The sequence below is a fragment of the Salmo salar genome, chromosome 02 (genome assembly GCF_965601325.2).
Source record: "Salmo salar chromosome 02, fSalSal1, whole genome shotgun sequence".
Classification (NCBI taxonomy): Eukaryota; Metazoa; Chordata; class Actinopteri; order Salmoniformes; family Salmonidae; genus Salmo; species Salmo salar.
This window is the reverse complement of record NC_138292.1, coordinates 35,324,775-35,341,123: the sequence shown is the minus strand read 5'-3', so window position 1 is coordinate 35,341,123 and position 16,349 is coordinate 35,324,775. Positions and strand designations below refer to the sequence as shown.

Here is a 16,349-nt window from a genome sequence, read left to right as displayed (position 1 = left end):
TTTCGTTTGGTGTCAGCTGCAGTTCTGTGAGAAAGCAAACTACAGGATCCATGCAAGCTGCAGGTGTGTGTGTGTGTGTGTGTGTGTGTGTGTGTGTGTGTGTGTGTGTGTGTGTGTGTGTGTGTGTGTGTGTGTGTGTGTGTGTGTGTGTGTGTGTGTGTGTGCAACCTAAGGCGCTACCAAGATGTAATAAGCCATGCAAGAGTTTGAGAGGGAAAGGGACAGTATTGTTCAGGAAAACACAGGGACAAAGGTGTCATGTTAAAAAGGTTTATTTCAACAACTCAGATTTTGTTCTCTGTTTTGAAGTCTGTATTCCCAAAAAAGTACAAAATAAAACAAGTACATCAAAGGATTAGAAATCACATCAATGAAAACGAAGACACATTGTGTTGTTTCTTTTATATCAATCCAAGCATTTTTTTCATATATTTATACATACTCACTTAATTAGTCAGACAAACATTGAAACCTCTCAGTAACTTTTATATTTTTTACAATGTTTAACTTCTTTTTTTAAACTTCATATGATTTTTTTTCTTTTACAAAATACACCAATGCAGGCAGGGGAATATGAGTGTATATGTGAGTGTGTGTATGTACATATATGTGTGTGTTTGTGTGTTCTGGTGTGTCGGTTTGTGTGTTCTAGTGTGTGTATGTGCGTGCGGGCAGGGGGTAAGAGGGAGCAGAGTGACAGCAACGAAGGGCAGGGCAGCGAGGCAGGGGGGCGTGATTGGGCGTAAGGGGTCGCTATAGGCGGTGGCAGGTCAGGGGGGAGTTTCAGCAGGGGTGGTGTGTTTTTTTTTTTCAGCGGCGTGGGCCGCTTGGTGGCAGTGTTGCCGTGTTGTAGACGGTGGTTGGCTGGTGGTAGCAGTTGTAGGCGTGGTGGCTGAGATAGAGAGCAGGACTGGAGCTCTCATCCCGACCCAGGCTTCTACATCATGTTGTTCTGCAGTGAGTTTACCTCCGAGGAGTTCTCCTCGCCCAGTACCTTGTGGTTCTCGTGTTTGGGGGTCAGGGAGTTGTGGATGTTCAGGGAGTCGTCCTCCTTGGGCACCGGGGCCTTCACGGGGTCCTCCAGCTTGTTCTGGGTATTAGGATCATCCTGCCAGGGACGGACGGACAGATGGACGGAGGGAGGAGAAAACACTGTTAGGCCCACCCAGTCAGACCGCCCCAAAACTGTTATAAACCAAACCCTCCCACTAGTCTACCATGTGATCTTTTGTTGCATCCTGTTATTGGGACTGTCACAACATCGGCCAATAGATGGCCTTCAACCAATCAATTTATAGCCCCTTATAGACAGACCACTGCTATTGCATATTGTCATTCCCCTAAAAGAGATGAGAATATCTGAAATAGCATTCTAACATCTCCAAATACTAGAGCCTCTAACTCCACCTCTTACCACCCCTCCATCCCTCTCTGTAATCCCATTTAATATATTGTTTGGATATAAATATCCCAAAATCCCATATTATCCTCACACTACCTGACTATCCGTCAATGGAAGAGAGCTGTGAGTCAGCTAACCGTAAAAAAGACCCATTGTACATTGGCCGTGGCTATCCAATTGTTTCAACATCATGCTCTCTTTGCACATTTGTTTTGGTTGAAGGGACATAGAGGTGATTGAAGAACTGTATGAGCGACCCCCCTCCCACCCTTCATAACCCACCAACAAGCACCCCATCCTGGCCAACCGGGAAGCTCATGCACATCCACATGCAAGACCCCCCCCCCCCCCATCACTCATCCAGCCCCCTTCACCTCGCTACTGTCCCAATTAAAACACAATGAGTCGTGCCCTCATTGGCATTAAACACATTGTCTGTGGAACCACCTTCATACATACCTAGAGTACAGCTGGGGCTGGAAAAACAACGCATTAGGAGACAACTCTGTTTCACTTCAATTCATCCTTTTGGCTGCATTTAATTAAGGTCAAGAACAAGAATGGATTGGCATTCATTTGAACCTGATTTTCCTAGCCTGTTATCCTCATTAATATTGCATAGCTTCATCGACCCTGCTGTGTAGAGGTTGAAGTGTCTGTCTGTGCTCAGGCTGACTGACAGACACACACATGCATACACACATACAAACACACACGCATATACACACATGTGCACGCACACACACACACACACACACACACACACACACGCGCGCAAGCACACACACACGCACGCACACACACACAGGCACACGCACGCGAACGCACACACACTGCAGACCCTGAGGGCTGTGCCATTACGAAACAGAGCTGAATGCTTGTTATTCAATGGCACACAAAAGGGATGGCGAGAGCATTTACCCATTGGCTGATGGCCTAGATAGTAACTTCGGGCAGGACGTGGGGATACGTCACTTCCATGGTTACAGGATAGGGGCCATCTTTCCTTCCGTCAGCGTGAAACTGGAAAATGTGTTTGTTTGTTTGCTGTTGTTTTTCATTGTATTGGGGAACGAGGGTGAGAGGGACTTTACGGGGACTTTTTGGAACAGAGATATACGAGGTGTTGAGATGAAGATGAAACATGACAGATCTTTGTATCCTTCCTGCTTTGTGTGTGTGTGTGTGTGTGTGTGTGTGTGTGTGTGTGTGTGTGTGTGTGTGTGTGTGTGTGTGTGTGTGTGTGTGTGTGTGTGTGTGTGTGTGTGTGTGTGTGTGTGTGTGCGCGTAGTGGAGGAAGGACACGAAGAGGGTGGGACAGGACTGAGTCAAACGATTTGTTACAGATAGAGAGCCTCAATGCTCTTCACTGGCACAGCACAGTACAGTATGGCTCAGCACAGCACAGCAAAGCACAGCCTACGGGGCAGGACTGGACAATAGGAACACCGGTACTGTACATCCCGGGACTTTTAACCACAGCACAGGACTGGCATGTCAACATTACAAGGACATGTCAGTATTATGAAAACATGTCACTATGTATCAGTACAATCCTATAATAATCACTTTATCAATTCCATTTTAATTCAATCAATACAGAGCACATGGACATATACATGTATTAATTACTCTAAATATAGACTTTTACTTATCATCTTTATAATTTTGTCAGTTGACTGAGTTAGAATGGAATTGACACAAGCCATAGTTAAATATATACTGTGAACCAGCATGGTCCATAAAAGGACAGGTATTAATGTTGATAGGAGATTAAGGGTAAACGGATACAATCCACTGTACTCAGTCCATGTAATGCTGAAAATAAAGAAACTATTCTCCCTACAACAATATTTCACTTTCTAGTTGTATTATCTGTGTTTCTGTATATATTATAGTGTTTTATGCATGTTGGAGTGTGTACAGTTTCTGACCGTGTGTTTATCTGAAGAGAGATTTCTCTGGTTTCAGTTTACTGCAGTGTTTTCTCTTCTGCAAAGAACTCATGTGGGAAGGGTCGATATCCCCTTTCTGAAGGACACTTCAAGGACAGAATCGTACTGCTACTGGACTGCTACAATGTTTATCTCTGTGCCATTTAACCTAGATAAAAGACTGTACATTTCATATTTTAAATGATGTTTATTTCGTTGTTGTTATTTTAAGAGCCCACAATATGTAAAGATATGGATCATGTCTAAAATCAGCATTTACTCGAATCCGGAAATGATCCATTAAGAGGTAATGGCTAACTTAACTTATAAACTGACTTTAGATCAGCACTTAGAAATAACAGCACTAGGTTCTGACTAGCCAAGTTTGGGGCCGTGGATTGGGCCGTTGAGTTGAGAGAGGGTGACTGACAGGGTCACAGTACAATGAGAGCCGTTTAAGGGAGAGGGGGACGGGCCATCTGAGGGGGTTTATCTTACCTCACTGTCGGGCTCCTCTTTGGTCTTACACTCCCAGGTGTATCTGCTCATGGTTTTCTGAAGGGGGGGAAGAGGGTTATATACATAACATCCTCAGAGAGAGAAGAGAAGAGAAGAGAAGAGAAGAGAAGAGAAGAGAAGAGAAGAGAAGAGAAGAGAAGAGAAGAGAAGAGAAGAGAAGAGAAGAGAAGAGAAGAGAAGAGAAGAGAAGAGAAGAGAAGAGAAGAGAAGAGAGAGAGAGACCTAGTAAGGGGAACTTCTTAAGGATGATAGCTGATATTCCCAGCTCACATTGAGAGGTAGAGACTGTCTTGCCCATATAAGGACACTGAAGGATTTGTCTCAGTAACTATGGTGCTTTGTGGCCTTGACATTACCATAGTAAATGTTGGATTAAACTTTTCTGAGGGTACCGTGTTGACATAGAAACACAGGGGTTTTAGTTCATGAACTAGATGGAGGGATTTGAGGTATTGGTTATTCACAATATTAGTTTATGTTTTCTGAGCTTTTTTAGTAAGAAGTATGTCTCTATGGTGTTGGCTGTTCTCTGCAGATGAATCTACATAGTATTTTAATGGACCTTTTTTCCAGATACTGTATACTGGTGCTCTATATTGACTCCTATGGATAGATAGATGTACTAATACATTGACTTAGAGCTGTAGAGCTAAGCTGCAAATCCAGGTTGAGACTCAAAGAGCAGAGCGATCCTGTTTCAGTGATTAGAAGATGTCTGGAAGATGAGGGTGTTATATGGTGTTTTATTTGGTTGTGGATGGTATTGGGTTGTGGTTACGGTTAGTAGTGTTCTGTATCATGGTATGAACCACTGCAATATGATGCCCCCCAAGTTGTCACTATATTATATTTACAGAAACATTATCGCAATTACCCAGAAGGAAGAATAACACTGCATCTACAAACAAACAAAAAAACGAGCAAAAGAAAGCTAAGTGAAGCAATTTGCTTGTGGTTCTACCAAGTATAATGACCAGAACTATTTGATGAGTTGTTAGAAAGTGGCATCACATCTTATGTCGTAGCACTACTTCTACTCATGCTGCTATGACCATGTTAGCGCTATGCTACCCCATGCTTCCGTTTGTTGTGCATCTAGGTCTATACTCTCCCCCGCCACCTACAGGCAGCAGGGAGACGTTGCATCTCAGATGCTTATCCTGACTTAATAGCCCCGCCCACCTTGCACACCTCTCGCACACCATCCGCTATCAACCTGATAATAACCCCATAAACGAAATACATTTCATGCCCCCGGATTCATCGCCCCCCCAAAGCCCTATTATCGACCAATCAAGAGCCCTTCTTCCCTTTTCCAACCTATCCAGCCCAAGTCAGGATAAACGAGTGAAACAGACAGACAGAGATACAGAGGCAGAGCGACAGACAGGCTGCTGCAGTGGCTGACATGGCCACCAGGGGGGGCTACCATGTGAGCGATAGAGCAGGCATGCAGTGACATACCGATCGAAGGGAGAGCAGATCAGGGATAGATGGGGTGGAGGGGGTTACAGTGAGGGCTATAGGAGTTCTCTCTTGGTCAAGTCTTATCCTAGGCAGATAGGCAGAACTGACCACACCACCGGGTCAGGAAGATGTATAGGTAAAATAAACGTATTTCCTTGCTCCATCTTTCGCATCTGCAGTGTGTGTACATGCATGTGTGTGTTTGTGTCACCTTCAAGTGGGATCAATAGCTAACAAAAAAACTCAACCAATAACTGCCAACGAAGCAATACACAGTAGAGACTTTACAGCCACGTTGTTGCTATGGTAACAGTGTTGCCTCAGTAACCGGGAGTAGTACTACGCCTGCCTATCTGGCTGTAGACTTGTCCCATAGCGAAAGAGAACGCCCCCACTGTAACACCCGCCTTGTACCCCGGAGAGGTGACACTCAAGCCCATGCGGAGGAGGGAAGGAAGAAAAGGGTGAGAGAGAGACGAGAACCACGTTACCTGACAGATAATGTTATCATAGTAAGCCAAAGCACGGGCATGAGGGACGTTAGGAGGGGTGTCGCACAGTTTCCTTACATTTGGGTGGGAGCCCTCAGCGATGGTGGACAGGGAGAAATTATCATTGTGCTGCTCCGATGGAGGCCGGTACTTACTGCTGGGAAGAGGAGGAGGACAGGGAGGGGACCAGAGACGAGAGGAAGGGAGGACAGGGAGGGGACCAGAGACGAGAGGAAGGGAGGACAGGGAGGGGACCAGAGACGAGAGGAAGGGAGGACATGGAGGGGACCAGAGACGAGAGGAAGGGAGGACATGGAGGGGACCAGAGACGAGAGGAAGGGAGGACAGGGAGGGGACCAGAGACGAGAGGAAGGGAGGACAGGGAGGGGACCAGAGACGAGAGGAAGGGAGGACAGGGAGGGGACCAGAGACGAGAGGAAGGGAGGACAGGGAGGGGACCAGAGACGAGAGGAAGGGAGGACATGGAGGGGACCAGAGACGAGAGGAAGGGAGGACAGGGAGGGGACCAGAGACGAGAGGAAGGGAGGACAGGGAGGGGACCAGAGACGAGAGGAAGGGAGGACAGGGAGGGGACCAGAGACGAGAGGAAGGGAGGACAGGGAGGGGACCAGAGACGAGAGGAAGGGAGGACAGGGAGGGGACCAGAGATGAGAGGAAGGGAGGAGGGAGAACAGGTAAAAAAGGATTAAACGAGGAGGAAAGTAGGAGGGGTCACATTGTGGAGGAAAAGGAGAGTGTCGATGGGGAGGGGGAAAATGAAAAAGAGGATGCAGCGAGAGGTGGCGAGAAGAGAAAAAAGAGAGATGAACGGAGAATAGGGAGGGCAAAATCAGGATTCAAGGACGAGGGGAAAATATGTGAAAACGGGGGTAAAGGAGGTGGGGAGAGGAGGAAGGAGGGAGAGAAAAAGCAAGAGAGAGCAGTGTTAGTTACAGTATAGTGTAAGACTTCAGTTAGCAGATGACAGACAGACAGACAGACAGACAGACAGACAGACAGACAGACAGACAGACAGACAGACAGACAGACAGACAGACAGACAGACAGACAGACAGACAGACTCCCTCTGTGATGCAACAAATCAGCTGTGACTCAAAACTAGACTATAGCTATTGCCACTGAAAGCCAATCCTGGGTTGCATTCAATAGGGCACACTGTATAGCAAAATGTTTTGCAACCGAAAACAAAAATGAGAGGTACTTTCCAAACAGGCAACAATGACTCACCATTGACCTACCATTGAAGCACTGTGATTCACTTTGTGTACCCAATTAAAAACTTGGAGAAACTTGATATCCAAAACAGACTTCCCAAACAGTCATTTGTCATTTTGTGTTATTCCAGAAACTGGAAAGAGTCTCTCAGTTTCTCTGTCTCTTCTCGATCTCCTCCTCTCCCACTCCTCATCATATCCATAGTTAAACATCCTCTGAACTAGACCCATCAGCACAGCCCCAGCTGTTCCCACTACTGTCTGATTGAGATGCAGCGCCAATATTTATATTTAAAGAGTTCATATGACAGGCCAAACAAAGCTCAAGTAATGATGAGGGAGAGTGTGCTAGAGAGATGGAGTAGAGAAATAAATAAATAGGGAGACAGAAAGAAGTTGACAATATTGACTATTATAATTTTAATTATGTTAATATTGAAATCTCCAAAGTAAGCTTTGGCAATATATACATTGTTATATCATGCCAATAAATCAGAGAGAGAGAGAGAGAGAGAGAGAGAGAGAGAGAGAGAGAGAGAGAGAGAGAGAGAGAGAGAGAGAGAGAGAGAGAGAGAGAGAGAGAGAGAGAGAGAGAGACGTGGCATAGGAGAAAAGGGACTAAAGCCAGGATGTCTCAGTTTTAATCTGGCTCTTCAGCCAGAACACACACACACTCCTCTCTGCAAAGATAATGTTACCTGCATCTCTCTCTCTCTGTCCTCTGCCATTCACTTTCTGCCACTCTTGTCACCCCTCTCGCTTTCTCTCTCTTTCCCTCCCTCAATCCCTACTATTTTTCCTTCCCTTTCTCCCCATCATCCCATTCATGACCTCTCTCTTTCTCCACCTTCCCCAGCACCTGTCCCTCCATCACTCTCTCGCTCCATCTTTCTCTCTGCCTCTCTCTCTCTGACAGGGAAGCAGACCCCATCTTGACTGTGGCACATACACTGTGCAGCCCACTGCAATTATCTGCAGCAGATGGAGGGAGAGAGAGGTGGGTGTCTCATGTATACATGAGCCTCATCAGCAGTGCCCTATACATGCGCGCGCACACACACACACACACACACACACACGCACACGCACACGCACACGCACACCCCCCCCCCCCCCCCCCCCCCCCCAGGTCGCACAGCTGTATGTAGGTCAACTTCACCTCCCCTGCCTTGTCTCCCCCTCCCCTCCCCTCTCATACACTCCTGATCAGACTGCCCTACTTTCAGCTGGAGCCAGAGCAGCAATGACATCACTATTTTCAGCTAGCACCGCGCGCTAGCCATCAGCACGCTATCCACCGCACTGACTGCTGCACTTTTCTTCATCATCATCATAATGCTAACATCATCATCCTCAGCTAAGAAATGTGCATTGCTGATGGAGGCATCCACACTCATCCACCCTCCTACATGACTTCACTGTTGCTAGGCAAAACGACCAGCGAAGGCACAGCCGCATCTCATACTGCACTCGTTCTAGCTATCCTCATCCTGTTCTCTTTCAATGCAAACTCAATCCCTCCCTTTTTTTCACTCTCTCTCTCTGCTTTATCTTTTCACTCTTTCTGCGTTTCCTCTCTCATCTATCTTGTCATCGTGTTTTCCGCCCCCTCCTCCTCCTCCGCATTCCTTCATTGTCTCCTTCGCTCATTTAATATCCTCCCCCCTTTATCTGATCCATCCAATTCTCCCCCTCTGTCTGTCCTGTCTATCGCCTCTTCTTGTTTGTGACCCATCCCCCATCCGCCTCTTTCCAGTCCAGCCTCCCTCTCTCAGCCTCTTCTCTTGAATACTAAATATGATCATTTTCAAAAGTGCTACAAATGCTAAGCTTTGTTGATAGTGAGTGTGATTTTTATTTTATTTCACATACATATGCTGTGAGAATACAAGAGCTGAAATACCTGTCTATCTGCTGCCTGGTTTTTCTAGTCCATAAGCTCACCTGCGTTTGCACAGCCAGTTTTCCATGGGTTCTATGATCTATGGTTGCACTGCCTGGTTTCTCCTGGTTTTCTTACACCTTTGTGCTAGCTGGTTTTGTCTGGTCCATAAACTCCCCTATATTTGTGCAGGTTTCCCCAGGTCCACGCTGTAAGCTTACCTGCGTTTGCGCAGCTTGCTGTTCTCGGTCTTGAGCACGTGGAGCTTCTTGGCGAAGCAGACGATGATCATGAAGAGCAGCAGCACCATGAGGGCCGACGCCCCGATGGTCAGACACAGCACCTGGAACTCTGTCACCACCGACTCACAGCGGGAACCCTTATGCCAGATGTAGTCCTGGACATTACACCTGCATGGAGGAGGAGGGATGAGAGAGAGAGGAGAGAAAAGGAGAGGAGAGAAAAAGAAAAAGAAGACGAAGAAAGAGGAAGAACAGGAAGACGAAGATGAAGACGAAGAGGGGAAGTAGTAGTAGTGGAAACAATGAGGCATGTGTGATGGAATACGGAGAGGAGGGAGAAGAGCAGCCAGGGAAAGATAGATAGGGTGACAGATGAAATGGCCAGATAAGGGAAGAGTGGAGAAAGGCCATGAGAGGAGGGTAAAGGGAAATAAATCAAGGATGGAGAGAAAAGAAGGGCGGGTGAGAAATGGCAGAGGGTTTATTTACCAAATAAAACACTTCAACAAAATAGTGTGTGTGTGTGTGTGTATCTCTGTCTGTGTGTGTCTCTGTCTGTGTGTGTGTGCAGGCTCTAAATTATTTAGATTAGGGTGAGGGCAGTACCACTGTGTCATTCATAGTTCAAGCTTGAATGGTTGGCACACATTTACATCCAGTTTGCTCTGTTTAAGAAAATAAAGAATTTCTGTTTATAATTATCCCAAGTACTTAATTATGTGAGTCTGAAAGCTTTCAGGGCTGGATTCAATCCGTATCGTGGACAATCTCAGGTTTTTATTTTTTTTATTTTACCTTTATTTAACCAGGTAGGCCAGTTGAGAACAAGTTCTCATTTACAACTGCGACCTTGCCAAGATAAAGCAAAGCAGTGCGACAAAAACAACAAGACTGTAACGCCCTGGCCATAGAGAGGGGTTTTTTGTTCTTTATTTTGGTTAGGCCAGGGTGTTACATTGGGTGGGCGTTCTATGTTATTTTTCTAGGTTTTTTGTATTTCTTTGTTTTGGGCCGTGTGTGGCTCCCAATCAGGCACAGCTGTAGTTCGTTGTTGTTGATTGGGAGTCACACATAAGGAGCATGTTTTTCCTTTGGGTTTTGTGGGTAATTGTATTTTCTGTTTAGTTTTGTACCTAGCAGAACTGTAGGCTGTCGTTCATTTTCGTGTTTTGTTTGAAGTGTTTCTATTAATTAAATATTGAATATGAACACATCCTCCGCTGCGTATTGGTCCACCTTTTCCGACGATGACTTCTCTGTTTCATCTGACGACGAAGACAGCCGTTACAAAGACAGAGTTACACATAAACAAACGTACAATCATATAACACAATAGAGAAATCTATGCGGGAACATTGTCTTTCAATTTAAATCGTGCTATACCACGGATCTTCCACGATACAGATTAAATCCAGCCCTGAGTGTGGGGTCTAAAAAAGGCTCTTCAACATCCCACATATGCAGCAGTGTATGTCATTTATGGAAGTGAAATTTCAACTCCTAGTCTAAAACAGACTCTCAGATGCCTTAAGTGTCACCAGCAGGCCTTCAACATGGCTCTATTTGAAGGGATAATGTGATCATTCTGTCAGAAAATAAAATAGAAATAAACAAAGAGCCAGAGGCTGTTTTCCATACACACACACACACACACACACACACACACACACACACACACACACACACACACACACACACACACACACACACACACACACACCCCCCCCCCCCCCCCCTCCCCCCCCCCCCCCCCTCCCGCCATCTGAGCCCTAGACTCTTTTTGCTCCAGTTTGCCAGTGTACGGTTTCTGCCTGCGGACAAAAATGACAGAGGCAGATGGCTTTGTCTGCTGACTATCTGGCATCTAAATATCTCAGTTCTTAACAAGACTGGAACCTTACTAACCAAATGTGCTGCTTCACATGCTTGTAACCACTAGGAGAATGAGTTGTATGGCATGTTGCATAAGAAGACATAGACTCTATAAACTGGGTCGATCACACTGGTTAACAAGGGGAAGTGGTAATGACTCGTCTCTCACTGCTTATAACAGGAATGAAACCATAGTAACCAGATACTATGCATATTCCTGCCGCTACTGTATCTAGAACCTAAAAGGGTTCTTTGGTTGTTCCCACAGGAGAACCCTTTGAAGAACCCTTTTTGGTTCCAGGTAGAACCCTTTAGGTTCCAGGTTGAATGTCTGCATGTGGATTTTAGGGGGAAATCACCACTTTCGGATGGACACACATTCACTTGGAAGAATTTGAATGTGATGAGCAACAGAAATGCACCTCTCCCTTCCCCTGTTCCCCTAACACAGGCCAAGAGACCTACAGACTCACACATATGAATGTAAATGCGCAGTATGAATGGAGGTGTGGGTATGGCCTTTCAGATTCACAGTTTCAATTCAGCCTAGTGAGCGGGTGATGGGGGGCTCGGTTCCTTTCAGCACCACTTCCTGCATCCTGCCCCCTTTCTGCCTGTGCTGAACGTGCCAACCGAGGGGCGTTGGCTCTGTGCCAGGGTACCAGGGACCCTCCGTGCCAGGGTACTGTATGTTGGTACAAAGAGGTAGTTTATATAGGGAAGAGAAAGATATAGCGAGAGAGAGTACATTTAAGGAGAGGGTAAGGAGGATGGTTGGTTGCCATGGCGATCCAGCTGAGTCACACAAGAAGCAGATGCAGAACTGATATGTCATTCCACCACATGCATGCACGCACGCACGCACACACACGCACACACACACACACACACACACACACACACACACACACACACACACACACACACACACACACACACACACACACACACACACACACACACACACACACAGAGCTCTCATGAGACTCTCTCGCTTAGTAATCACTCTTTATTTCTCATTCTCAATGTCCTCCTCCTCCCTCCTCTATCACTCTTGCTCCTTGAGTTTCTCCATCTCTCCAATTTATCACAGATTTACCACCTCTTCTCCTCCTCCTCCCACTATCCTTATGTCTTTCTCTACCCTTCCGCTCTCCTGCTCTTTGCCAGCTGCCTCCAGCAGACTGTAATCTTGTTTCCATTGGTTTTGACATAATTTAAATGGTGTCCTAAAAACCCTACAATTTGACTTGAAGATTTTGGTTGCACGTTTTCTCAAGTGTTAAAATCAAACCGAAACAATCCAGCTGAAATAAACCCAGTAGAAACATTCACTATGGCTCTTTGTTTGATTTACCTTAAAAGGCTTGGCTCTTGCTAGGCTTGGTTCTCTTTCTCTCTCTGAGCTCCTCGTTTAAACACTCACGACTCCCACAGCTTTACCCTAACCAGTTACCCAGTGTAACCACAGAGCCTTCCCTCCCTACCCCATCATTAACTCAATTAAGGTTTACCACAACCTCCAATCGCCACCAAATACAGCCCTCTAACCCAGCGACACAATGGAATTACCCGAGCCTGAGCCACATTACAAAGAGCTCACAAATCCCCTCAATATTAACTTGATAAGGCTTGTAAAGGCTGCTCGACTGCCAAAATCCCCCGGGATAGATACCCTAACCTGGCCAAGAGGAGGGGGGCAGAGAGTGGGTTGGAAGGTAGAGGGGGGCACAGATGGGATGCCCCCCTACTGGGAGCCCCCCCATAGTGTTGTGGGGTGAGGTTGAAGGGGGATGAGGGTAGATGGGGGATAGGAAGGAAATGGGGTTGGGGGCAGGTTAGTGGGGGGTACTGTACAAAGGGAAGGAGAACGAGGGATAATGAAAGGGTAATGGAGGGTAAATGGAGGGGAGGATCAGCAACATTAATCAGAGTCCAGCGTGACTGTCACAACATTGAGCAGTGTTTCCCCTAGTTTTACAACTAGAGCCCCAGCTTAGTCAGCCCCCGAATCGATACTAAAATAATAAATAGAAACTCATTTAATTGACAAATGATGGTGTGGGAAGTCATTAGGTGAGTGGCACCATGATCGGGAAAATGTTATCGATAGAGGAAACAAATCAGTCAAACTATCACCCATATGCCTCCTCTGGCAATACAAAACCCATTACCCTGCTGGGTAACGCTTTACATGACACCTAGCATCATAACACCTTATGACACGGCCATAACCATGTCATAACAGCTGACATAACTTGTCATAACCTGTCATAATATGGTCATAACACTGTCATGACAAATATATTTAGACCTGTTGTGACATATATTGCGTTATGTTATGGCTGGTTATGACACCTACATAAGAGTGTCAAAACTCACTCCATTACACCCTAGCCGACTTGTCAACAGTATTTTTATGTTATATAACATTTTCAGAAATGGGCCATATTAAATTATCTTTGTAATTGCGCACACATTGATGTCAGACATGCACCTACCCCAATGCTCTGTTGCTGATGACTGGGATGAATGCAGGAGTAGATTTCAGGAGCAGGACAAGACACCCTCTTTTTAACTGATGACTGACATAAGGGCATGTACGTGATAGGTCTATCTGGCTCATATGATTATGAGGGTTATAATTCTTAGTCCAATTAAAGTGACACAGTATAGTCATAATGCTTCATGACAGTGTCAAAAAGGGTATTTCTTTAGTTCAAGTAAAGTGACGCAGGATGGTCATAATTTCTCTATAATTTTCTCTAAAGTGTATTTTATACAAGTTCTTTAAGATACGATGAAAAAAACATGACTGTAAAGAAATCATTACTACAACCAACTTGCAAACAAAAGGAAACTTCTTGGCAGGGAAAAATACATTTGAATAAATGTGGGTTTTGACACTCTTTAGTAGGTGTCATAATATACACTACATGACCAAAAGTATTCCTAAATCATGGGCATTAATATGGAGTTGATCCCCCCTTTGCTGCTATAACAGCCTCCACTCTCCTGGGAAGGTTTTCCACTAGATGTTGGAACAGTGGGGACTTGCTTCCATTCAGCTACAAAAGCATTAGTGAAGTCGGGCACTGATGTTGGGCGATTAGACCTGGCTTGCAGTCGGTGTTACAATTCATCCCAAGTGTTCGATGGGGTTGAGGTCAAGGCTCTGTGCAGGCCATTCAAGTTCTTCCACATCAGTCTTGACAAACCAATTGTTATTAAAAAAAAAACATCTTACCCCCATTTTTGATCTTGTCTCATCGCTGCAACTCCCCAACGGGCTCGGGAGAGGCGAAGGTCGAGTCATGCGTCCTCCGAAACATGACTCACCAAAACACACTTCTTAACCCCTGCCAGTTAACCTGTAAGCCAGCTGCACCAATGTGTCAGAGGAAACACAGTTCAACTGACAACGGTAGGCACCCAGCCCACCACAGCACAATGTGCCAAGTAAAGCCCCCCCAGCCAAACCCTTCCAATTACACACCATCCTATGGGACTCCCAGTCACAGCAGGTTGTGACACAACCTGGGATCGGACCCGGGTCTGCAGTGACACCTCAAGCACTCCAGTGCAGTGCCTTAGACTGCTGCGCCACTCGGGAGGCCTCGACTAACCATTTCTGTATGGACCTTGCTTTGTGAACTGGGGCATTGTCATGTTAAAACAGGAAAGGGCCTTCCCCAAACTGTTGCCACAAATTTGGAAGCACAGAAAAGTCTAGAATGTCACTGTATGCGGTCGCTTTAAGATTTCCCTTCACTGGAACTAAGGGGCCTAGGCCGAACCATGACAAACAGCACCAGACCATTATTCTTCCTCCACCAAACTCTACAGTTGGCACTATGCATTGGGGCAGGTAGCGTTCTCCTGGCATCCACCAAAACCAGATTCATCCGTCGGACTGCCAGACGGTGAGGCGTGATTTATCACTCCAGAGAACGCGCTTCCACTGCTCTAGAGTCCAAAAGCGGCGAGCTTTACACCACTCCAGCCGACGCTTGGCAATGCGCATGGTGATCTTAGGCTTGTGTGCGGCTGCTCGGCCATGGAAACCCATTTCATGAAGCTCCCAACGACCAGTTCTTGTGCTGACGTTGCATCCAGAAGCAGTTTGAAACTTGGTAGTGAGTGTTACAACCGAGGACAGACCATTTTTACGCACTACGCGCTTCAGCACTCGACAGTCCCATTCTGTGAGCTTGTGTGGCCTAACACTTCGCGTCTCAGCTGTTGTTGCTCCTAGACGTTTCCACTTCACAATGACAGCACTTACAATTGACCGGGGCAGCTCTAGCAGGGCAGACATTTAATGAACTGTCTTGTTGGAAAGGTGGCATCCTATGACGGTGCCACGTTGAAAGTCACTGAGCTCTTCAGTAAGGCCATTCTACTGCCAATGTTTGGCTTTGGAGATTGCATGGCCATGTGCTCGATTTTATACATCTGTCAGCAACGGGTGTGGCTGAAATAACTGAATCCACTAATTTGAAGGGGTGTCCACATACTTTTGTATATAAAGTGAATGTCACAGCAGGTGTAAATATATAGATCATGACAGTGTTATGACCATATTATTACAGGTTATGACCGTGTCATAACAGGTTTTGACGCTAGATGTCAAGTAAAGTGTTACCAAACACTGTCCTCCCCATAGTGTGATAACAATGCCATGAACCCTAATTTGAAATACCTGTAGTACATCTGCCTCGTGTTCCATTCAACTGCTGTGTGTGTGTGTGTGTGTGTGTGTGTGTGTGTGTGTGTGTGTGTGTGTGTGTGTGTGTGTGTGTGTGTGTGTGTGTGTGTGTGTGTGTGTGTGTGTGTGTAACACAAATCAACAAACCAGACTCTACTGCCATGGAATGGCTCATCGGATACATTACTGTGTCCGTGTTTGTGTGGGTCTGTATGTTTGGGTCTGTGTGTTTGCACGTGTGTGTGTGTGTGTGTGTGTGTGTTCCCTGATCTGAGCCCTCTCACTAGATCTTCATCTCCTGTGTCTGACCTCCGGACCTCTTGAATGACCCTGTGCTCTCTTACTTCTGCTAATTGGTGGAGGGGGTCTTAATATAGCCATAATCCTAGAGGAGGGGAGTGCGTGCGTGCGTATGTGTGCATGCGCATGCATGTTTATTTGTGTGTATGCTTGTCATAATGCGAACAAAATTTGAAATCGCTATGACTACATGGGACTCCTGGTGGTAATACCTCTTTTTAATTATATCAAGCTGCAGGACACACACACACACACACACACTAACACACAAACACAGCTATGACTGTATACACACAC

At 46.0% G+C, this 16,349-nt stretch overlaps 1 protein-coding gene across 12 annotated transcripts in view; it reads right to left on the bottom strand.

The window, feature by feature from the left end:
• Positions 1 to 256: 256 nt before the first annotated feature.
• cspg5a (chondroitin sulfate proteoglycan 5a) overlaps positions 257 to 16,349 on the bottom strand; it is a 46,597-nt gene continuing 30,504 nt past the window's right edge. The window contains exons 3-7 of one of the 12 annotated variants that reach the window (XM_045702875.2): positions 9,152 to 9,340; positions 5,814 to 5,970; positions 3,835 to 3,891; positions 2,324 to 2,425; positions 973 to 1,108 (exon numbers count right to left, since the gene is read on the bottom strand). In XM_045702875.2, the coding sequence (XP_045558831.2) occupies positions 2,339 to 2,425; positions 3,835 to 3,891; positions 5,814 to 5,970; positions 9,152 to 9,340 (490 nt within the window). In that variant the 3' untranslated portion in view covers positions 973 to 1,108; positions 2,324 to 2,338. Of the gene's footprint in view, positions 1,109 to 2,323; positions 2,426 to 3,834; positions 3,927 to 5,813; positions 5,971 to 9,151; positions 9,341 to 16,349 lie in introns of those variants that run through there. The other 11 variants (XM_014162810.3, XM_014162780.3, XM_014162777.3 and 8 more) reach the window with 11 other exon arrangements.